This window comes from Ammospiza caudacuta, chromosome Z, assembly GCF_027887145.1.
Source record: "Ammospiza caudacuta isolate bAmmCau1 chromosome Z, bAmmCau1.pri, whole genome shotgun sequence".
Taxonomy (NCBI): Eukaryota; Metazoa; Chordata; class Aves; order Passeriformes; family Passerellidae; genus Ammospiza; species Ammospiza caudacuta.
In genome coordinates, this window is record NC_080632.1 from 1,833,840 (window position 1) to 1,858,609 (window position 24,770).

The window sequence follows — 24,770 nt, forward strand, 5'->3', positions numbered from 1 at the left end:
AAGGGGAGGGAAAAGAAACCTGGCTGGAAAACTTTTCTTTGCTGGGAATGTTTGGACTAAATAATGTAAAGTTGCTGCCTGAGTATGAGAAGCAGGTTTACATCACACTTTCCTGGCTTCTGGTGGGTTTCACCATGTTCAGCATTTTAAATCATTAGGAAGATGCTGGTTTTGTTTCCTTTTCTATAAAGATGATTATCAAAGGGAAAAGGAAGGAAGGAATCAATCACGATGAGCCTTCCTAGGCTTCAGAGAGTGGGCGCTGCCCCAGATGCCAGTGGGACAGAACTGGAGACAAACTGGAATAGTAACAGCCTCAGAGCACTAACAGAGCATTTATTCCCTCCATCGCAGAGCAGCCTCACCTCTTGGTGACACTGTATTTCCACTGCTCACTGCTGTGGTCACGGAGGTGGAAAGGGCATTCACAGAACAAGGACATTGTTCCAAGAACAGGAAATCTTCCTGTCATCCTTGGACTCCACTTTGTCTTTCCTCCTCCACCAGCCACGTCTGCCCAGCTGCTTATCAGTCCCTCCAGAGCATCAGACCTTCACTGTGATCCCATCTCTTACTCATGCTTTACTCATTTCCCAACATGGCAATTACTGCTGCTCCATTCAGCCTCCCTAAATCCCTGCTTTGAATATGAGGCCATTTAAAGTGCAGATGTGGATGGAAATTAATATAGTATTAATCCATACCAAGTACATGCAAAGGTATAAAATACTCTGAGTGTTCCAGGAGCAGCACATTGTGTTTCAGATGTTTGGGCATCAACAACATCCACGATGCTGTTTAGGAAAAAAGGATGAAGTCCCAATGTGGAAATACTTTTCAACAGTAGCAGGCACAACTACAGCTTCAGTCACATTTAATCACTGTTCCTTTTGCACAAAGAAATGTGTACAGACCTGCTGTGGGTGCAAACCCTTTTGCAGGACAAAAACAAAGCCAAGAAAGCAAAATGGTTTTAAGATTCTAACCTGGGAAACCAATATTTACTCTATAACTTACTAAAAGACATGAGGTATCAATCCCTTCAAAGCTAAAAACCAAAGACCCTAGTCCTGAGGCAAACACCTGCCTGAAGCAGCAATTTCAGAACTGCCGTTTATCAGTTTAAAGATCTTGTTTCCAGACAGTTTTGTTGAGCAGCCATGCAGTTAGCACCTAATGAACAGCCTGAAGATGTCATTTATGGGGAAAATTTAAAAAAAAAATTCCAACTAAGAAGTATCCATCACCCACATTTAGGCCAAGAGGATGAGATGCCATATAACAAATAAAGTCTGAACAACAAATAACAGCCAGGAAGAGGCCTGTCTGAGTTTCTTGGATGATAAAACCTTAACAGAGAAGGTTTTTGCAACACAGTTCCTCCATATTATTAATTTCAGGCACTCAGAACAAAAAATTTCATTGGGTTCTTTCCTACCTGCAGCTAAACCCCAGGGACTATTAAGAATTCACCTGGCAATTAGAACATCTTGGATGACTAGGAAATGTGTGAGTATCATAAAAATGCCATTATTTATTAAAAGCAGTAATAACTGGAATATAAGTGCTCAACATAAAAAGTTTCCAGATGATTCTCTGCATATTTTGAACAGTCAAAACCCAAGACTTTTTAGGAATCTCCCTTACCCCTCTTGAGGAACAGCTCCTTTGAAACCCAAACCCGAGTTGCTTTGATGCCCTGTTTGGAGCAGCACCCACATGTAAAGTTACAGAGCAGCAGATTGTGCACTCCCCACATCCCCTGCCCAGTCCAGGCTTCTGTGTGTGCACAGCACAGTTACTGTCCTACAGTTCTGCACTGCCAGCGGCATTTACTGGCCCAAATTGGAGAAATCTATCTTTCCCGAACCCAGAATACAAAAGTTTGGATGGCTACTTCTGATGGTGATTTAGATTCGCAGACAACACAAAGGTCATAACTCAAAATCACTTTTTTGCCTAGTTGCAGGATAATTTGGATTGATGAAAATAGGGTTTTCAAACAAGAATGACAACAGGTAACATACCTTTAAGTGTGTTTTACTGTTCAGCTTTGTTCCTTCTGATCACAAGCCTTTCCAGAACACAAATACTGCAAACACACAACTCTCCCACATCCAACCAGTATGAAGTCACACAGGTGTCTGATACAACACACACCTGTCAAGCATTATTGAAGAAGTCGCTAGATCACTGAAAGTGTGCAAAATTAAGAAATATGTGCTAATGGGAGGTATCATTAAAAGTAATTAATCTTGACTACTGGTGAGCATAATTTAGTTGCTTCAACCTTTGTATTATGACATGCAACTTCCTTATCTGCAGCTAACTGTTCATTCTGATAACTGAGAAATCTTTCCATGCATGCAACAGCAGCAGCAGAGCGTTTTCAATCCTTTTCTCAACATTTTGGAATCTCTAAAAATGAATACATGTGGTTTTTTACAGAGAACAATCCAGGTGTCTCAGATCCCCATCTCTGCCTTATCAGCAGCTAATCACACATCACTACAATTATGGTCCCTGCCTTTATTTCACATCTTAACAACAGAAATATTAAGAGTTTATTTGAGAAATTACAAGTTTAGAAACAAATAGCTGAGTGTTACTTAGGTCAGAGGTCATATTTTTAGGATGAGAGTGGAGACATCACTTACAAATCAAGAGGAATTATTTAGGCAGCAAGAACTAAAAATACTTTGATAAACATCCCCTAGAGTCAAAACACTCTTTATTCTTCAAAGGGTGGTCTTATTGCTGTGGCTGATTTACCATTTCAGTGTTTCATTCAACAGGTCTACTGGACAAGAAATTTTGAAGAATTAGAAACAGCAAGCCTTTTCAACTGCATGGTGCTTAAAAAGGAACAAACACAAAGAGCTTCCCTGAAGCTCAGACACACACCAGACACCCTTCCATGAATTACTGCAGGAGTGTCTGTGCTGACCTGGCTGAACAAGCACATCTCATCTGGGTTGTGATCACTAATGCTGGTCCATCTGCAGGGGTGCCCACCAGGAGAGAGGTTATCCATCGTGTGAGAGGAGACTTGCTGAGGCTTCCCATCCTTTCTTGACACAGGATCTGCTGTTGGCTACCCGGGGACACTCTCCAGCTGCTACTGCACAAACAGGATGCTGAAGGCCATCACCACACAGCACACGGCCACGTAGGGGCTCTTCCTCTCACCTGCCAGGAGGGGAGAGAACCCAGAGCAAACAGAAATTCAGGCGTGGTTAAACAGGTTAAACAGACACACCTGCTTCTAGTCCAGTGTAATTCTGCCACAGCACGTGCAAACTAGTATTGAACATTTTCCAGCTGGAGGAAGGCAGGCAGAAGTACAGCTGTGTATTCACAAAGAAATGCAAGGGCAGTGGGGAAACTCGGATGCAGGACACGTTGTTTGATACATAAAAACAGAGTTGGGGCTCTTGGCTTTAAGAGAGGGACTTGTAAACATGGCAGGGAGTGACAGGACTATGGGGAATGGGCTCCGGCTGAAGGAAGGCAGCACTGGATGGGATCTTGGCAATGAGGAATTGTTCCCTGGCAGGGTGGGCAGGCCCCGGCACAGGGTGCCCAGAGCAGCTGGGGCTGCCCCTGCATCCCCGGCACTGCCCGAGGCCAGGCTGGACACTGGGACAGTGGGAGGGGTCCCTGCCATGGCAGGGGTGGCACTGGGTGATTCTGGGTCTCTGTGCCAGGCCCACGTAAAGGCTTCCATCTCACTACAACCCACCTTTTCTGAGGTGCAGTTTTATGCTGCTGCTACCTCCTAGTGCCAAAGTCAGGGGGCAGGCAGTGGAAGGTTGCCAAGGCACCCCATTTTTGCTGGTTCTGCTGTTGTGTGTCAGCTGAGGTGCAGCTGGTGCTGCCTGGTCCCGGTACCTGCCACTTGCAGTGTGAATCTTCTGTGCAGGGCGTCAGGCAGCAGCCAGAGCTGTGAGCTCACAGCTGCCCAGACAGAGCCAGACGCCTTTTTTTACTTTTTTAAGAAGACATAACATTGTTAGCATGTGGAGAGGGTCTGGTCCACAGATTTCCATGATAAAAATTGTCACAGAAGCTGCACAGACACCTCTATTTTCTGACTCTTTCAATTGGTGTCAGAGTTTCCCAGGCCAAACTGTGAAAGAAAGTTAATTTTACTCCACTAATATACTTTTATCTGTGGATGGAAATACACATTAATATACTTTTATCTGGTGGCAAAGGCAATCATGAGAGATCTATTTCCACCCATTTGGTCCAGGACAGAACTTTACAGAGGTCTATTTTTCTTGTTTTTTCAAGAAAAAAAAAAAAATCTTCTCAGGTGGGAAACTGTAACACAACCAGGGGAACATCAGTAATGTTAATCACACTGGTACATGCTTACATGAGCACTTTCTACATTAATTAGCAAGATGTTCTTACACTTAAACTTTATTCTTCATGGTTCCACTGAATTCTGCTTGGAAAATTCAGCCTACAGAACTGCCAGGGAGTGTTAACACTGAAATGTGTCTTTCAAGTGAGAAGATCCCTGTTTCTACACACCCAGGAGTATAAAGACAGAGCTGGGGCTGTTTGGTTTAAGCAAAGTTCAATTTCCCTTTGCTGTGTGAGGTCTTTTGTCTTTACAAACCACCTTATCAGAGACAGTTTTCAGAGAAACATTAAAGAAAAAACCACCAAGGCTCCCAAGTCTAGCATGGTGCAATTTTTATGAAAAAAAGCCTTTTCCTTTACCAGCAGGACCTTTAAACACACAGGGAACAAACTTTCCACAGTAAAAGAAAAATAAAATACTTGCAGTGACACCTCCCATACACAGGATTGACTGTCCAGTGACATTACAAGATTCTGTCATGATCTGGCATATATTTAATTAAACTTCAAATAACTGAACGAATTAATGTCTGCAGTTTCACATCTGTTTAAAATAAATTTTGAGGAAGTCCAACTCCTACGGTTCAGGGTATTACAATTTTCATATGGGTTATGCTTTTCTGCTCTTTATTTTCTTAAAAGAAAAATCACCATGTGGCAGGATTAAACATTATTTTGCACAACTTTGTAAATATGTAACCACTTGCCGGTGATTAAGATCTTATGTACATGTGAAAAGGTTGTTTAAACATACCAGGGATGTGAAATGTAAAGGAAGCCAGTAGACATTTTCATTTTTAAAACCTACACTTTCTACTTGCCTTTGTGACTAACACACATAAAAGGAATCATGTCCAAAGCCCTTTCTTAGTCTACAAGAAAGTCAAAGTGGTCCACTCTAGATTCAAGTTGCAAAAGAAACATAGCTAACTGAAAAAAAATATCCTTGCACTTAACTACAAAGAAGATGGCAATGTAAGGTGAGGTGCTCTCTTCAGCTCTGAACAAACCCTAATGCAGCTGAGTTTTTTACATTTGTTTGCACTGGTATAGCTCAAAATTCATTTCTGACAGCTGCCACCTTCCCAGTATCTTTCAATTACAGCACTGAAATTGGTTCTGCAATGTCTATTATCTAAATAGGACAATATCTGCAATCATTTTAACAACCACTCTTCACCAAAACCCTGTTTTTTGTGTCAATGCTTTTCTGACATCCTGTAAAATGTTCTGCCTGGGAATGCAGAAAGGGAATCATAAAGGCTTTCTTTAGGTTCAGTGACAAGTAGGAAGCTCTAGAATTACAATTTCAAAGTTTCTGCTCTGAATTAACAATGCAATTTGAACACTGATGACGGGTAAGTAGTTTGGTTGTTTTTTTCCTAAATTGTGGATATACCTTAATGTTAAGACTAAACTTCTGTTGCATATTCCAATTTCCTTCTCAAAATAAATTCAGGATAAGGATTAAAATAAATATAAAACCAATGTTATGGGAAAATGTCAAGAATCAGATAGAGCTGATCAGCCTGTGTGCAGATGTCACTTGACACGAACAGCTTTGTGTAACTCAAAAGTGCACAGAAGCTGAGCAAAGAAGGGAAAGGAAGAAAACCACATTTATGCTTAAAGAGAACCTTAATGCATTATGAACTCCACGTTGTTTTATTACTGTAAGGTAAATATCTGGGTTTTTTTAAACAGTCCATTGCAATTTCAAACAGACTGCAGTTTATAAGAAATCATTGACTTCTTTGCATGTTATAAATGCACCCTTGGTTGCTTCACCTGGCAAAAAGTGCAAAAGACTTTTGAAAATGTAACATTGGATATATGAACTGACATGAGAAGATGCAGGATTTCCATTATGCTAATCTAAGAAGGCAATATCCTGCCCTTTATTTCATGGAGGTAAAAACTTGCATTTTTGAAGACAAAGGATGTGTATGGTTTTCATTGCTACATGGCAACATAATCCTAATAAACTGTGGTAGAAATAGGATTGATCTTAAGGATTTTGAAGGAAAAAAAGCCAAAAAACAATTACCAATCCTGGCGCATTTCCAGAATATCCCCAACAGTCTGTAAAGATAAAAATAAATTCATTAGGGTCTTGGTTTAATACATCCAAGTCAACTGATTCTCTTTATGTTAAAATAATCTGAATTGACAGTAATTTGTCAATGTGGTTCCCTCCTGAACACCACAAAACAGCAGATACCTGCACATAAGGGTACAGAGTATGAATTACAGAAGTGGCAAAGTTGTAAGTCTAGCAGAGGTCTTTTTGCATGAAAAAATCCATTTAACTTGTTCTGTGTTCCAGATCTAAAGACTTCACCAGAACCCCATATTTATCTACAATACAGTATCCCAGATAGAAAGTTTTGTGAAGAAAAAAATCTTCCCAATTTTTCTGGTTCTTTCTTATTCCTTTACCAATGTTTACCTTGCTCACATCTCTGCAGTGCTGCTTGCCCAGGACTTTACCTCTCGCAAGTGAAACAGCAGCAGAGAAAAGCAGAATTCAACCCAGGGAACACCCAAAGGGATGTCACAAACCTGTAATTTCTCTGTGTAACTAAAATGATCTCCTGCTGACAGCTCCAGAGGAGCAGGGACTGCTTTAGGGTCTGAGGAAGACAAGGGGAACAACACCGAGGTGTCCTGTGTGAGCAGACAGATTTCAGCCCTTCAACGCTTGTCTGCAGGAAGGTTTCCTTCACACATGGCACAGAACACTGTGGGAGCATGTGGAGAGCTGCCATCCCCCAGGTAGTAAATACAAGCCCACAAATAATGTTCGGAACTCACACCCACAAAGGTTTGATTGTCTTTGCCCTTTTTTGGGCTCTGAGAGCGCCTTACTTCTAACACATCTAAATGCAGACAGGTAGGCTTGGGCCACTTGCCCCTGCATGCTTGAGCAGTCAACATATCTTTTATTTCATTTCTACTTCCATTTTATGTGCTGTTTTATGGTCTTGCTTTACTTCACATCTCTCTGTCCATTTAGCAGCCTCCTCTATTTCTGAGACAAAGACTCAGGCCTGGGCAGGTGAAGACCAAGGGTGGCAGCAAGTGATCGAGGTGTTCAAACTCAAAGTGAAATGCTTTTTGACTTATGTACCCCTTGCTGACCAGTTCATCATGAACAGCATTCCAATTCCATTTTTAGAAAGCAGGCATTTCCATCTGTGCTTCAGATTTTAGTTTTATCTCAAGCAAAATACATATACACACATACATATTTAGGTTTGACTGTATTTCTGTACTGCCACAGCTCTTTTTTTCCTGCTTTTATGCAGCTCCAGAAGCAGAAGTAATGATCCCTGCATATAGAGCACCACACTTTTCCAGGCTAAGAGGTCATACAATAAAGTAACCTGAAGACATTTATGCACTTTTTGAAGATGTGTGCAGGTAGAAAGGCATTCATGTGTAATTCTTAAGTGATCCACTGATAGCACCTCAGGTTCCCAGAACTGTTGTTCACTCTCTGTAAAATTACAATTTACTGATTGCATGCTGCAAAACCAACAGGAAAACTTCCACAGCCCTGCTTGTCATTTTGCCATCTCTCAAAAGCTTCCCCAGGAGCTCAAAGAAACAAAACACTAACATTCTGTCCATATGCTTTTGAAGAATCTTGCATGGGAAAAAGAATATTAACCATTTCAGGCAGCCTAGAAGTCTGTTGAATTTGCCTCACCATCTCAGCAAGGGTATTTTTTCATCTTCTCAGGGATTTGAAGCCACTACTGCACATTTCCCTACAAAGCCCCCTTGGTGAAAACAGAAATTTTTCTGATGTGCCAGTTACAAAACAGAGGATGGGTTTCACCAGCTGTCCTTCACAACTGCAATTAACAATTTATGAGCACTGACCAGCCTTCCCATGATGACACCAGAACATCTTAAGAGGCTTTTGTGCTACTGGAACAGCTCATTACCTCTGTTTGCTCACACAAGCTGCTGCTGAGCAGAAGCAGACTGAATTCTGGACCTTCTGATAATGCACCCTCTGGAAGAACTGGGGAGCTCTCACTGCAGGAAAAGCCTGTGCAGAGCTCCTAACTGCTCCTCTGGTTTTTCCATTAGTGCCCATCTCAGGTCCACAAGAAGGACCTATTCAAATCAAAACCTGCTTATTACAGAAGTGATGCTGCCTTGAGTAACTCTGCTCCAAAACAATTCCTCCTGCAGCAGCTCCTTGGTGTAACTGCACCCTTTGTTCTTCACCCTTTGTGTTCTGCTCCATCCTTGCTTGGAAGCAGGTGAAGGTGTGGATCTGGCTTGGATCCCTGCTCTTTCTGGCACCCACAGCCCAAAAGTGCAGGTCCTGGCTCTCAGTGCTAAATGCTAAAAGCACTCATTGTGAAAAGTGGATGCGGTTACCTGGAGGACAAAAAACCCAAATAAATGGAACCTCTTAAGCAAAGGAGGAGTTGGTGGAGCCTGAGACAACGACTGCTAAGGCTGTGTGTGCTGCAAAATGCCATGTGTTCACCAGGAGAAGCCCAGTGCCACTGCAGGATGGAGTGTGAGACATCCCCAGTGCAACGCTGATGGAAAATCAAAGGGGATCTCTGCTGCACATGAGCTGACACATCCTTCTGGTTAGCAGGGAGGAGAGAATTACATTGTGGTGCACATTCTCCTCTAGTCAGCATGAAACAGTAAATCTCCACTTGCTTTCCCAGCCTTTAACACTGTTGCTCAGGACTAAGCACATGGAAACATTCAGGGAAAATGAAGGTTTAAGATTCTGTTTGGCTTGGTAGGAAAAGACACACTTTGGCAGAAATGAGGGGGAGGAAATACAGGGTTATGAGGATGGGTGACATCACTGTGCAACAGCATCTCTCAAACAACAGAAATACGTTTCTTCACTTATTATTAACAGATCTAAATCCCCAGCAAAGTTACCATTCGCTTAGAAATACAGTGAATAACTATCAACATTCCTCCTCTCCGTCACTTTGGTATTTTATTGCTACTTTTTTATGCCTTTTATTTGGAGCAGGAATGATGAGGTAACAGCATCTCTGCGGCAAAATGAAACATCACTAGAATTTGCTTCATCCCACATGTCCAGACATTTCCACTGGAGCATGGAGTACATTAGAAGAGAGAGAAAGGGGTTTTAGCACCACATGAGCTCCATGTAAACATCTACCATACAGGAAACAACTTTCATTGCTTCCAGGCCAAGGTTTTATTCTTCAGTACAAAGTAGTCTACAGATACATATATATATATAAAACAAAATGGCATGTCCTAGATCTACATAAATACAAACCTACACATCAAACGCTCAACTCCTCCACAGTGTCAGCACCCCTTGGAAACGTTTTATGAAGAGAGTTCTATTGTACTCCAGACAGATTTGCCTCAAGAATAAACAGAGTAGCTCCAGATTAAAGGAAACACTCCTTGCCAAGAACAGCACTAAAATTTTAATCAGTAAAATAAACATTCTTACTTCTTACTGTGTATACCTCATTGACTATTGTGTTATCTTCCACCAGCAGACACCCAAACTCCCCTGGTCCCCCCACTCCCTGTCCTTCATGAAGTCATCCTTTCTTCCATCTTTACTTCCATCCAAAGAAACCTCTCATGTCAGTGACAATTTTGTGGCCTCATATAAAAGGACACAAGTGTTTTCATGATAGTACTCCAAATTAAAAAAAAAAAAAGCTGGTGTAATTTGGGTACCTTACACTGCTAAAATTAAAAAACATGAATAAAACAGCAACCCCAGAGGTTAACTACAAAGAAGGTTTCCAGAAAACAAACACTCAGGTGTTTGGTGTTCTTGGTCACAACACTATTTAAAACTGGACACTTCTGAATTTAAATGCCAAAGTGATGGAAGACACTGAGGGAAGAAGAACATTTTATTTAACAGGAAATGACCTAATGGCAAAAGTGGAGAAGTCAAACACTCATTATACAAAAGCCTGTCTGTTTTTCCACCTAGAATTACCTCCTGCTTCTACAAATATCATCTTCTTTGCACTAACCTGAGGTGACAGCATTACTGAAGTTCTGGGGACAGCCCCAGACATTTCTGTGTCACAAGTGCCCAATGGTTACTCAAAACCCACCACACTTAAATCAGTTCTGCTGATCACTGCTAGCATCCATAAGACTAAAAACCAAAACGTTAGGTTTTAGAAGTTTTCAAAAACTCTTCTAGACATTCCCTCACCTTAGAGAAACACAAAACCATGATTTGAACAGACCACACAAGAGGACTGCGTTGCTTATTTTAAGAAGTATTTTTAGTTTTATTTTAGTTACAGATTATTGCTAAAGCTGTGTTTCAAACTTCTATCTGCAAAACACCTATCTTGAAAACAAGCAAAAAGCCAGTTTCTGCAGGCTCCTTACGCATCCTAGGAATCAAAAATAAATCATTGCAGCAACAGCCACACGTAGGAGAATGTTTTATTTCTGTCTCTCATTTCTATATCTCTAATGAGCATCTAACAACAGAGCTACAAATCTAGAAGATTAATAACACAGTATTAGCAAGGTTAGCAAGCCAATAAATTCTTTCAATAAAATTTCAACTAAGTGCTTGCCAATACCTTATTGCACTCTGTTGTGAGGTACAAAATTAAGATTTTTATCTTTAAAGAGAGAAAATTTTCAAAGCAGGATCTGCATAATCACAGACCTCATCAGGAGATGCTGAAAAGCTGCAGTTGAACGCACACAGCTTGTGGATGTTAGAAATGAATGATCAGGCCACATACCCGGATTTATTTTTGTCCAGCAAGCTGGGAGCCAAGGATCTGATGTAGGCACAGGTACATATGAGCAGCAGGATCACAGTCAGCAGACTCTGGAAGTTGAAGATGGCAGACTGTGGAAGAGAATCAGGGAAAAACAAAGAATTACATCTCTGCAGTGCAGGAACTCCTCTCGGAGTGGAAATTCTGGAAAAAACAGGTGACCCCTCAGACAACACCAAAAATGAAGCCTACAACGAGCCAGAAAACCTTTCCATCGATGGAATAGGGTGGTGGTAGTGAAAATAGAGGTGAGGACTGAGTGGCAAGGAAACCAGTGGTAGCCAAGACAAAAAATTAACACAAAATGTGCAGTAGGTTTGTTAATATACCACTTTTTAAAAGCTACAGGCCAAATTCAACAGATTTGTACAAAGTTAAGCCCACCTGAACTACGATAACTGATTATTTTATTTTCAAACAACGTTCTGATTGTAAATTGAAAACATCTTTACTGTAAATACACTTTCAGAACTGCTAGTTCTTTGGTAAATTCTGAAGAAATTTATGAAATTGCCTTAAGAAAGTTCTGTTGTTGACAGCAAACACTGATCAGCCTAGTGGCAGTGAGAAGAGACAATTCTTGAGAAACTGCTGCAATATCTGGCAATTTACTGAAGTGTGAAATAACACTAATAAGCAGAAACTGCAACCCATAAACTTTTTTTTTTAACCTTTTATTCTTGTTTTTTTTTTTACGGTTTTTGGGTTTCTCTGAAGTGTCTCAACTGACATTCTGGTCAGTGTAACAGCACCAGGTGGTGTAAGAGGCAACTGCTTATTATAAAAAGCTTTATTTTACCTTCATGCTGCTACGCTCATTTGCAAATCTGATTTAGTGTGAGCTCAAAAAAAAAAAAAAACAAACAAAAAAATGTCAAGACAAATGCAAGAAATTCACTCTTTGTTGTTCTGGAATTCTGATGAACTTCTCTCTCCTGTGTTCGTACTGCTCAACCCAGCTCGCCGAGCAGTGGTATTTAATTAAAGGTAAATATTTAGCACTTAGGAAAGGGTAATACATTGGCATTTCCTTCTCCAAGCACATTTTAGGGCACATCGGAGCCTTCATTTCCATGCAGCCTGAGGCACATCTCTGTCGGTGTGCACGTGCTTTCTTCCTATGTCACAAAATTAGAATGTTTTGAATCTATGATGGTCAAATCTATCTAGCTAATGAGAATTATAAAAGAAAACCACACTATTCCAGTTCAGTATGGCACTAATGGAAATTAGGAGAGAAAAATGACAAGTTCTAGTAGAAGGAAAACCACTGGAAGACACACAATTGCTCCAATACTGAGATCAAAACCTGGTGACCAAAACCCACCAAAATCAACAGCAAAACAGAATAAAATACTTTATCTTATTTAGAAGTCTCCATGGATCATATGGACTCCAGAACACGGACAGAGCTGCCAGTCTGAACACATGCTTTAGGTAGGGTTAGCTACCTAAAGCAGTTTAACTTAATCGGGTCCAACAGGCCACTCTGTGAAGAAGAATCATTAGAGGTGCTCTTACTCTGCACCCTGTATAGGAGGGATTTCAGCATCCCTGAAACCCACCCTTTCTGTGATGAGGGAACAGCAATCCCACACCCAGAGCCAGCCTTCCTGTCCCAGCCACGAGGCTGTGCTCGGGTTCCTCCTGCACCACAGCCTTTTGTCAATCAGATTTAATTTAGCATTTCAGCCCAACCAGCCACCCCTTCTTGTGCCCCATCAGGTCACAAATAATGGACAGACCCTTCACCAAGGACAACACGCTGCCATGCCCAGCCTCTGGAGCCTTTGTGCTCAGCAGAAGTTTCTGCCAGCTCCAGCAACCAGGCAAGTCTCAATTCCCTGTGGCTCCTGCGGGTCTAGGAACGCGGCGGGGCCGGATCCAGGAGCGGCTGCTCTCAGCACAGCCAGATACTGCCTATCAACTGATTAACTCCATCAGTCCTGCGGGACAGACAGACAGCTGCTCTGACAGCTCACAGCCCCGCGTTCCCAGGGATGCCTGCAGCTGCTTCCCGAGGCGGCACCGCGCGCTCCGGCACCACAAAATGGCACAAGGGCACACTGCTTCCTCCAAAGCAGGGGCTGTAAACGTATACTCATGAAATGTGCTATCAGCCAGCCAACTGGGGCAGTATATAATTGTATATAATTGTTCTTTGTTGGGGTCTTCACGTGTTTCCCCAGATATTTGTGGCTGTAATTGCATCTGCCCTTCCACGGAAACGCGCTCTGAATGACACGTTTATCTGCACACCCGCTTTCAAAGGGCAGATGTGAGCGTTCCAAAATTTGCCTACAATTTCTGGAAATGAGAATTTATCCCTGAATTAGACGGCTTCGCTCTCCACATCTGAAGTAATTCTCATAGCCCAGCTGAATTCACACAGAGCAGCAACCTACATCTGGCTGCTCCAACTGACGTAATTAAAAGCTGCTGCAAGAATTATACATCACTCAGAATCCTTTTAAAAAACTGCATTCACATAGCAAGCTACTTGCACAATGTAGATGTGATGCTGTTCATTCGTTTAGACTGGGTTGCTCTGATGAAAATGTATTAATTTCAATTTTTGACTTGTGTTGACTGGCCTAGATCCTGTGAGCCTCACTCCCACTACAAAGAGATCTCAGCACATGGAGAAATTGGTGCTCTCTCTTAGGCTGTGTCCCCATGAGGGGGAAATGACAACTAACTTCATCAGACCTATGCTGCAATGCCAAAAAGAACCAGCACTGGCATTTTATTCTGGTTTTAGACAGTGCAAGCTTTAATTCCACACGCTGAAATTTTCTACATCTGCATTTCTGACATAGTGGGGACACCTCAGTTGCTCCATTCTGTCTCATTCCCCCAACGTCCCCTCCTGTGTGGAGCATCACCACATCACCTGCAGCACCAATGAGGTATTGTATTCACCTGAACTTGAAAAAGACAATTTTTTACCAATGTCTTTGGAAATTTAAGACTGTGGACTTCAGCTTTGAGACCTACATGCCCAAAGGCTGTTTTAAATCCTTTCCAAAACCAGGCCTTTAAAAAAAGCCTCAATATTATTTCCTGATCATAACATATCTCAGTAAAAACTACATATAATAAACCATAAAGAATTAGTACTCCTGAAATTTTTATTGTGTTGGGATTAACAGCAGTGGCTTGTACTAAAATAAATACTCATGGGAATATACAGTAGTTGGAAATCCAGTGGTACAGCTAGAGTTGTCTGAATGTACTCTCATCTGAGTATAAACTGAAGTGTTGATTGAAAGTTAAAAGTTACCTGTGTGGCTGTGACAGGGAATCATGACAACAACTGCACAGGTCCTGCAAATCTCATCATAGACAATGCTGTCCCTCAGCATTAAATTTACTACACTTGGGCAGAAGAAGAGGAAAAAAAGCAGCAGCTCAGAGTTGTGGTTAGCAACAGTTCTTGCACTTCACAGGAGTATTTTACTCAATATGCACAAATAACCATAAGAAATGCACTAATTCCAAGCACTTTGCTGCACCGACAGCACCCATAGACAAGACACTGTAATTTATCCATTTCTGCAGTTCTCACTCACTCCCTCAGCCCCATATCCTCTGCTTCAGACACGTTGTTGCTCCCTGTCCTTGCAGGCAGCACCACACTCACAAACCACCTCAGTTACTGACGCAAGCCCTGGGTAGCACAGCAATAAATCACACCCTAGGTTTTGATGAAACTGTCAGTGTCATGAAGGACCTGCTGATTTTCCCCTTATCTAACTGACTTTTGTTTAAAATAAACCACCCTGTATCGTGGTTCCAGGGAAAATGAAACGTGCAGGAGGAGAACACAAACCCTATGCTGCTATCCTTTCAGGCTGGTAGAAAGCCTAACACAAAAGCTCTCTGAGTTTATCTCCGCAGACTTAGCACTGAAACCAAAGCTTAACCTTCCCTAGACTTAAAAAGTATTTACAAAATGATTATTTTATCTCTGATTGCAGCGTGACCATGATGATTTCATCCATCTGTGCTATAAAAGCAAAGACCATTGTAGTGCGAGCAAGCTGCAAAACTTTGCCCTGTGGTTACTATTATAACAACCAATTTATGTAGGCAAACACAGATAAATAACTGGAATATTTTAAAGAAAGTACAATCTCTGTGTAATATGCTTCAGAATATTCAGTCTTTCTACAATGTTTTTTTTTTTTCTCTCCCCAGTATAATAAAATTGATGAATAATTATGTTTTCTGTAATCAAATATGGATACCCAATCATTCAGCTGCCTTCCTCATACTGGAATATGAGCAAGAGCATACATCCTGAAGTTAAACTTTAGTTAGGCAAGAGGTGATAAAAATTTGATCACAGAAAAGTTAAATCAAGCTATGAAATTTTAACGAAGAGGTCCTTACAAAGCTGAAAGAGAAAATGCTTATTATCTACGGTTTCCAATAGACCCTGCAATTCTTATTTTGTCAGTAAAATCAAATTTTTCAGAATACTGAGAAAAATAATAAGATATAAATCACCTAGTACTACTCCCAACCTGAAGGCCAAACCAACTGCTAAAAATTAATTAAAACATGCATCAAACTGTATTATTTTCCAATCTATTAAAAAAATAATTACTTTTCCCACTGCTGCCAAATGCAATCTGATCCAAACAAATGGAAAACAAGCATTTGTAAAACAGGCATGCTAATTAGCATCATAAAAAAATTACAAAAAGTGCAAATTAGTGAAGTTTGTAGCAATTATTGCCAAAAGTACACAACAAAACTAAGCAAGGGCTATTAGTAAGTATCCCAATACCAGCCAGATGCAGTCGTTCCAGCACAAATATGGCTTTTTACTTTGGATTTACAGCATGTTCTCCTCAGTATTTCGTTTCCAAAGAATTTAAGTACTCTATTTAATGTTCATTCAGATTTCTGTCTGTTGTATTTTTGCACTCATGGAATGTAAGCTAAGGCTTGATTAGAGAAATAGGGAATTTTTTTCCCAGTCATTTTCGGGAGAAGCACATTGTCAAGTTTAAATGGCAAGTACAACTAACATGTATGCTTTCCAGTCAACTGAAGATTAATAATACATCTATTTAAACCAATCTCCTTGAGCAATTAAACACTTAATTAAACATATGGACACAGCTGCCCTCCCCTATAAAAAGCTCATTTGACTTTAGCACATTTAGGATTTTTACTGTAATTCAAATCCACAGAACAGCAGTGAGAATACACCTCCAGGCAATGATGCTGAAATTTCACACTTGCTTGAATTCCTCCCTCTTTGCCCCAGTATCTAGTTTGAAAACTGAACTTTTGCTGCAAGCAGCTAGCTGATGCAGCATTTCACCAAAATATCTTACCATAAAAAACAAAGTGACTACTGAAGTCTTTTACTGGGGTCACTGTAGCGCAAAGGTGGGTACGTCCACATATTTACTAAACAATCAAAGAATAATGGTGGATATGTCAGTAAAATCTTAAAATACCTTTACCCCCAGGCCTTCTCTGTACAGTACAGTTTTAAATTTTACAGAGATATTTTTCCTCTTCTGTCTTTCCCCATTAGATAAACGCAGTATTTTAAATAGCCCCTTTTTTTTAAAGAAACTCTCCTGTCTGAAGTTGCACATCACACTGTTTAGTTCACCATAAATTTAGTACTGAAACTGTAAAAAACAGTAAAACCTCTGTGTGTGAATGGAAGAGGCAAGAGTCATACTAAAGCACACTTTGAATCAGGTGACATCCTTACTATAATAAAAGGTGCATGTAAAAATCGGGAGTTTGGAACAGAAGTGCTACAGGAATGTGAACATGGCCATAGAAAGAAGTCTAACGTCTCAAAAAGTAAGATATACTCTAATTTACCTCAAAACTACAAAACAGATCTGTAAATATTTTATGTATACTGTTTACCAAATTTTTTTTTTTTTTCATTCATAGTCAAACCATCTCTTTCAAACATGAAGAACAAATACCAGGAAAAAATATACTTAGTTAAAAAACAATGACAAGTTCTGCTAAGTCTGTCACGTCCCTTGGCCCTGGCAGGTCCACAGCACCTCTGCAAGTCTCTTGTTTGGCAGAGGTTCAGGCGCATGGTTTGAGTATTTAGCATCTGGAAGACAGGTAGTATTTTTCACAGCTGTTCCCACCTTGTTTCCACAGTCACCAGGTTGAAAATCAAAAACTTTTGTTGAGTTTGAACGCCTGGCTCTGCGTATTAGCAGAAAAACATATTCAGAGCTGCAGCTGTTACAGTGAATGTGTGTGGTGTCTAACCAAAAAATTAAATTGTGGCATTCACTTTCTTATGGCACTCAGCTAAGAAATGGTTTCTCATAACCAGCATCATTCTGGGTAAATCTCTTAAAGCAGAGTCACTGCATCCTGCTCTTCCAAAAAGAGACCATCTTACCTTGCCAGAATAATTTCCTCAGTTCAATAATCACAGAAATAAAACACTTACAATGTATTTTCACTTCATCCTCCAAGATGACAGAAGTATCAATACTAAACACTTCAGGTGAAATAAATTCACAATACAAAGATACTTTAAGACTGTAATACAACCTAGAAGATGTTTTTAAACCTATGTACCTTTAGGTCATGATAAATACAAAGCTGCTAGCAAATCTGAATGAGGATGGATTCATTCTTATAATTTTGAATAAGACAAACATAAAAATTAGTACTTGAAGACTCCTGAAAGCTCCTTTTTCAGAGCAGTGTCTTGGGTTCTGGTGTGTTTATATCCGACAGCTTGGTTGAAATAATATTTACTAATGAATGTTTTTACATTTGGCTCTATGAGCAACTCCCTTTCCTTCTATAAACACCACACTAAGAGAGCAACAAAGATTATGACAGAAATGTTTGTCCTCGTGGAAAGTTCCCAAACTAATTTTTGTGCAGTAATGTGGGGCCAGGATCAGCCCCAACCAGAGGGTGACAGGGAAGAAGCCGTTTTTGTCAAGTTTCCTGCGCTTTTTGAAAATAATCTCCATCACCAAATTCTGAGTGTAACTTCACATTTCTGCTATGAAGGAAAGGAGGGGAGAACCCTTCAGGAGGGGAGAACCTCTTCACTCGTTTTAATATTACCTTTGGCTTCTTCCCTCCTTCCTACCAGGCACGTGGAAAACTTTTCAAGCCCACCAGGAAAACTTCTGTCGAACTTCCAGATGCAAAATCCCAAAAGCTGTCAGGACAAACTGACTTGTGGAAGCCAGCAAACAACACACCTTCTCCTAAATAAATGAGGGAGCTGTGCATCCCTTCCATTCCCAGCAAGTTTGGAATCCACTGAGAAGCTTCTGCTGGATTCCATAGATGATTAAAGTTAAAATAGTGAAGGGCTTACATGTATATAAATATATAAATATACATATATATATGTAAATTTTTTTTTCTGCTTGGCAGCAGCTGGCCATTCACCCAGCACAAGTTCTCATCTGCTTAGCCAGGAAGGACATGGTAAGGGATCCTGGAAAACAATGGGATGAAAAGTTTCCAAGGGATAAAGTCCTCTGGAAATCATATTCAGAATAATATAGAATATTCAGAGTGCTGCTAACTTTCCAGAACTGCAGCTCTTACTCTTTGGACAAGGAGAATAAAGTGGAGATGTAGCTCTAATCTTTCCATTTCATGACACACAGACAGCAGTTGTTGCCTCTTTCACAGACAAATGTGAGCTCAAAAATTATCCTTTTTTCCCCTAAAGTGCCTTGACACCAGAGGTGGCATCATGGAGGACCCAAGGTCCTGGAGGGCTGCTGCTCTCTTGAAGAAATTCAAACATCACAGTAAGGCTGAAAGAAACTTATTTTCAACATGAAATCATAAGCAAACCATCCTTACAAGAATGTCTTGCTTCACACAAAGTAAGCAACAGGGACAAGTGGAGAAGATAATCCTGACAGAATCTCATACACTTGCCACAATCTTCTTAAATTTAAACATTAGCTTTGTTTTTAAGTTACCGTTATGTGTTTCTTACATATCTGTAAGAAAATATATAAAATATAAATGTCATAGTGATATAATACTAAATAATTAGTTTCATTTAATCATTACACTGAGCAACCCCAATGTCCCACCAAGTTCTCTTGCCTTTTTCTATCACCTCAAACCCTTTTAAGTACAATAAAAAAGAGTGAGGTTCTGCTGTAATTCTCTATATTCACCTTTCCATGGCACTGATTAGAGATCTCTTGCTTTCTGCACATGTGTTTTAGATCTCCTGAGATAATTTATGCCTCTCATTAATGAAAAAACCTCCTTTGTTTTGTGCTCGGAGCCCCAGACTGAAGCAGGTTGCTCTGAAAGATCTGCCAAGGAATGCTCAGGTGAGCAACTCCCAGCAATTTCCTGCTGGTGACAAGATCTGGAGCCTGGGAACCCTTTTTTGAACTGAGCCATAAGGAACTTCAAGTGATATTGATCTTTTCTGTAAATGCACAGGAAATACAGCAATATTCCATTAAGCTGCACAGCAACCCTGCTGTGATGGATGATCTCTCCATGCTCATGGGAAAGGGGGAACCCAGGTGATCTTCAAAGGTCCTTTCAACCTAAACCACATTCTGATTATTAGAAAAATGCCAAAAATTCCCATCTTAAAAGAAGCTCTGTGCTGAACTTATGGACAAACATGTACTTTGTACAGGAAAAATTTATGTTAATTCAGTAATTCTTTTGGTTTTCCTTTTAATTTTAAGTTCGTGTATCTGCCCTGCTCATACAAATGTCATTGATATATAAATATTTAATGTACAAACCCTGACTAAGAAAAAGCATTTCACTGCTTAGCTTTAACTCTGACAGAATGCAAAACCTTATTTTGTATTACCTGCACAGACTGTAAAAATGGGAAGAAAACAAGAAAAGAAAAAAAAAATGAAACCCCCAATTTGCCTCTTGATAAAGAATGTATATATTAATACACATGTATTATATATATATATATCTAAGCACAGTCTTTATGTGTGTGGTATATAGAAAAAGTATGCTATTAATATATGACACATAATTATTAAAATATTCAATTAAATATTTGCATACACCCATAAAAAATAAGTATCTTTATATCCACAGATATTGGTAATACACATAATATATTCAAACATAGGCCCAGATATTCTATTCCAGATGTACTTACCTGCCTTTTACACATTTATAAAACTAGAAATAAATTTTAAAATACGTATTTATATGGTAAGTTATATTTCATATACTTCTATATTCTTAAAAATTAGAACACGTTGTGAATGTATGAACCTCTAAAAAGACAGGGAAAAGGTAATATATATGTAGACATACATATCAATTTTTCTATACACATACATATCTATAATTTATATATACACATGCATATATATAATTTACATATATGCACACATATATATATGCATCTGTATAATATGTAGTTTTTAATATAATCCAGTTTTCACGAGTAAATGGACCTGGGCCTCTGATGACACCCCTGAAAAGTAGCCAATGACGCGGCTCAGCGCACTGCTCTGAGCATGACGTCGCCTAACACCACCGTGACGTCACGCAACACAGAAATGACGTCAGGAAGCCGTGAGAGAACCGCACAGCACCTGACCGACCTCGCACCAGCTGCTGATGCCCCGCACAGCCACAAAACGAGGCTTTTTTCCTGCCACCAAACACGTGACGCAAACGCGCCCCGCACTACTCCCACCAAAGCCCTGAGGCGGCTCCGCTCCCGCGGCCCGCGGCTTATGGCGTGAGCGACCTCTGTGGGCACCGCCCGGGCCGAGAGGCGCCGCTGGGGACCGTTCCGGGCGGCGGAGGGGCAGGGGAGCGGGGAGGGCCCGGTCCCGGCGCGGCAGGGCCGTGCGGGCCCCGCGCTTACCATCGCGCCGCGCTCCGCCACATCACCTTCCGGCCGCTGCCACGGGCGGAAGCGCGCACCGCGCGCCCTCAGAGCGCGGGGGCGCGGGCACGGCCGCCATTGGCTGGCGACGCCGCAGCGCGTCTCGATTAGTCGGCGGTGCCGGCGCGGGGCGGGACGGAGGGGCGGACGTGGCGCGGATTGGCCGGCGCGGCGCAGGCGGAAGTGGCGGCGCGGGAGGTAGGTCGGGCGGCCTGCCCTGCGCCCGCCGGCACGGCCGGGACTGAGGGGAGCGTGGACGGAGCGGAGGGGCTGTGTCCCGCTGTGGGGATAACGGGATAACGGGATAACCGGGATCGGCCTTGCTCTGACCCCGCCCCGGCACTGAGGGGAGCGTGGACGGAGCGGAGGGGCTGTGTCCCGCTGTGGGGATAACGGGATAACGGGATAACCGGGATCGGCCCTGCTCTGACCCCGCCCGGGCACTGAGGGGAGCGACGTGGGGCTCGTGTCCCGGTGTGGGGATAACGGGATAACCGGGATCGGCCCTGCTCTGACCCCGCCCGGGCACTGAGGGGAGCGACGTGGGGCTCGTGTCCCGGTGTGGGGATAACGGGATAACCGGGATCGGCCCTGCTCTGACCCCGCCCGGGCACTGAGGGGAGCGGCGTGGGGCTCGTGTCCCGCTGTGAGGGCAGCCGGGATAACCGGGGTTCACCCCTTCAGTGGCGGCTCAGTGGGACTGAGGGGAACGAGAGAAGTCCCTGCCGTGTCCCGGTGTGGGGATAACTAGGATAACCGGGATAGCCGGGATCAGCCGTTCAGTGATCCCCTCAGCGGCTCTGAGGGGAGTGAGGGAAACCCCCCGGTCGTGTCCCAGTGCGGGGACAGCCGGGATCACCGGGATAACAGGGATCAGCCCTTCAGTAACCCCCTCTGGGACTGAGGGGAGCCCCGACCGTGTCCCGGTGTGGGGACAGCCGGCATGACCGGGACATCCGGGATCACCGGGATCAATCCCTGGCTGGCCCCGCACCAGCAGTGAGGGGACCTGAGGGGAACTCGTTCCTGGCCTGGTTTGAGGACAATCGGGACAACCAGGATGACCGGGATCAGCCCTTCATTGACCCTGCACCGGGCCATGGGGGCCGCGTGTCTTATTGAGACCAAAAAAAAAAAAAAAAAAACAAAGGCAAAAACAACCAAAAAAACAACAACAACAAAAAAAAAAAACCCCAAAAAAACAACCAAAAGAAAAAAAGAAAAAAGAAAAAAAAAAAAAAACAAAAAACGAGAAAAGCCCCCACAAAGAAACAAAAACATACAAAACCCCCCCACAACAATTGGTTCTTTTGGTGTGTTTTTTAGGTGTTTTTTTCTTGGTTCATTGTTATTCGGCTCCCAGCGCTGTTGCCTCACCCTTGTGTCCCTGAAGTGCGAGCCACCAGCTACCGAAGCCTTAATAACATAAAAAACGCCTTAATAACATCATGAATGCCTTAATGAGGCTATTTCTTAATTAGGGCCCTCTTATTTGTGTAGTTGTATAGGGAGAACCCAGGCTGTCATCCCCTGGTCTATTGTATTTTGGATTTTGTGCTACGGTTTCTCTTGGGGCTTGTCATCATCTTTTCTGTAGCTGCACCTGCCCCAGAATTTCCAACTTTTTTTTTTCCTCCAGGAGATTTTTTTTTTGTTTATTTATTTTGTTTTGTTCATGTGTTTTTTACGGAGTAATCTTTGATGCTGTGAGAGCTCAGTAAAAGGAAGAAGTTGTCACTGTAGAAGAACTTCACAGTGATAACTTTTAGTGTTTAGGTGCCTGTTACTGTAATAACAAACACCTGAACCTGTTTCTCCTTATAAATGTGGTTTTAAAAGCATCACCCCTTCACGAGGTGGTGCCTTGGTTTTTGGGGTCTGTGTCATTTTCTGTGTTTCAGCACCAAATTCGTGCCCTCTGCTGAGTGTGGGACAGTTTCTGCTTTTTTTTCTTTGGTGAGGGTAAACAGATTTTTATTTTTTTTTTCTCTAAAATGACATTTTGAGGTAACATTTGACATGCCTTGTGCAGCTAATGTGGGAGGCTGAGGATTGATGTACGTGTATGAAATGCATTTATCCCATGGAACTGAGGCCATGATTTACTGAAGGAGTTTGGGCTGAATGAGACCTACACAGCCCACTTAAAATGCTGTTTATGTCTTCTACAGAGCAGCTTCCTTAGCAGTAGTAGATTTGGTGACTGTAAATTGACAGATCTCTGTGAAATCGTGGTTTCAGATTCATAATCACCAAAATTTACCAGAATTTACTGGGATGTCACCAGCACGATCAGGTGTAGGGTTTGAGGTGGGTTCTCTTGTGTGACTGTTTTCTATGCTGTGCACTCCAGGCACTGTGTTGATTCTGGATTTGCTCTGATTCTTCTCTAGATTGTTTAGTGCTATAAAGGTTCTTTCCATTGCAGATTTATCCATCTGTCTAACAGGTAGTGTGCTCATTTTCTCACATTCATGCATTATTCCTGTCACTGAATTAAATTTGTTGGATTGGTTTCTTTCCATCACGTGTCCAAGTTTTGGATTTAGAAAAAAAACATTACATTCATAAAGACAATTCTAAAAATAGCCTTTATTACCTAGGATAGCTTCACTTTGAAGTGTTTGAATGATATTACATTGAAGTATGTTTGTAAAGAGAGGTAAATAGTTAGTATAATCACTGACTGGTTCAGCCTCTGATGGTCAACATGATTGAAGATTTTAAAGGCAGGAATACTTTTGAACTTTTCTTTTTTGGAATGCCCGAGATAGAAAGCAAAAACTGGGTTCTTTTGCCTGCTTGGACTCATTTCTGGATGCTCAATATGAATTAGAAACTCAAATTGAAAATACTCTGTAAGGTCCAGGCAGACTCTAGCTGTCAGTCCTTGTTCACACCATAGCCAAGCCTGGTTTCAGGTGGTCATCTAGCTTCCTCTAGTGTAGTTTTGTTTGCAAACATGCCATTTTATGATGGATTTATTACAATTTTTCTACTTTGACAGTTTCTGGCAGGCTCCCACCTGAAACCCATTGGAGATCTTTGCAAAAAATGCTCTTTGTTTACCCTAAACATTTAATTTCCCAGTGAGGTTTCCAGCAGTCTCAGCTATTCAAAAGGGAATTTTTACTGATCATGTGCTGTATTAAAATGATTTCAGGTGAACAATTTGCTGTGGTGGGAAAAATGCCATTTACAGACTTTGTGGGACCCTTGGTGGCATAACTGAAAATATTGGTGCACCTGGCCTGGAAGTGTTTTCTGGGATACTGTGGGATAGGCGTGGGATGTGGACTGGAATATCAGCTTTCAGATGGTGGTGTTCCAGTTTCCCTTGTACTATTTTCCTCCTCCCAACTGATATCTTGTCATGGAGCTGGGCCAGACTGGTTGGTGTTGTCTGCAGGAATGGGCTGGGTGAAAATCAAAAACTAAATCACAAGTTTAAACAGCTACATTGATCTACATAGCAATATTCTACATAGATATTTAAATAAAAGCTTAGGATGAAGACTGGATTTTTTGTTGTTGTTGTTAGGTCTCTTAAGAGCAGTTTTATGGTCATGGCTGTGTTTCCTGGTGTTGAGAAATATTTTAGTGGTGAAAGGTTTTCATACTGCTCTGTAGAGTAGAGCACACCAAGGAATTTGTGTCTACAGTGAAAGGTAAAAAAGGTTTAACCTCTAGGC

General features: G+C 41.7%; 1 protein-coding gene across 1 annotated transcript; it reads right to left on the minus strand.

Moving 5' to 3' along the window:
* Positions 1–1,515: 1,515 nt before the first annotated feature.
* Positions 1,516–21,147, minus strand: TMEM167A (transmembrane protein 167A). Its single transcript, XM_058823408.1, has 4 exons — positions 21,058–21,147; positions 11,142–11,251; positions 6,422–6,456; positions 1,516–3,189 (listed from the first exon to the last, which is right to left on the minus strand). The coding sequence occupies exons 1-4, from the start codon at positions 21,058–21,060 to the stop codon at positions 3,119–3,121; spliced, it is 219 nt and encodes a 72-aa protein (XP_058679391.1). The 5' UTR covers positions 21,061–21,147; the 3' UTR covers positions 1,516–3,118.
* Between the last annotated feature and the right edge of the window lie 3,623 nt (positions 21,148–24,770).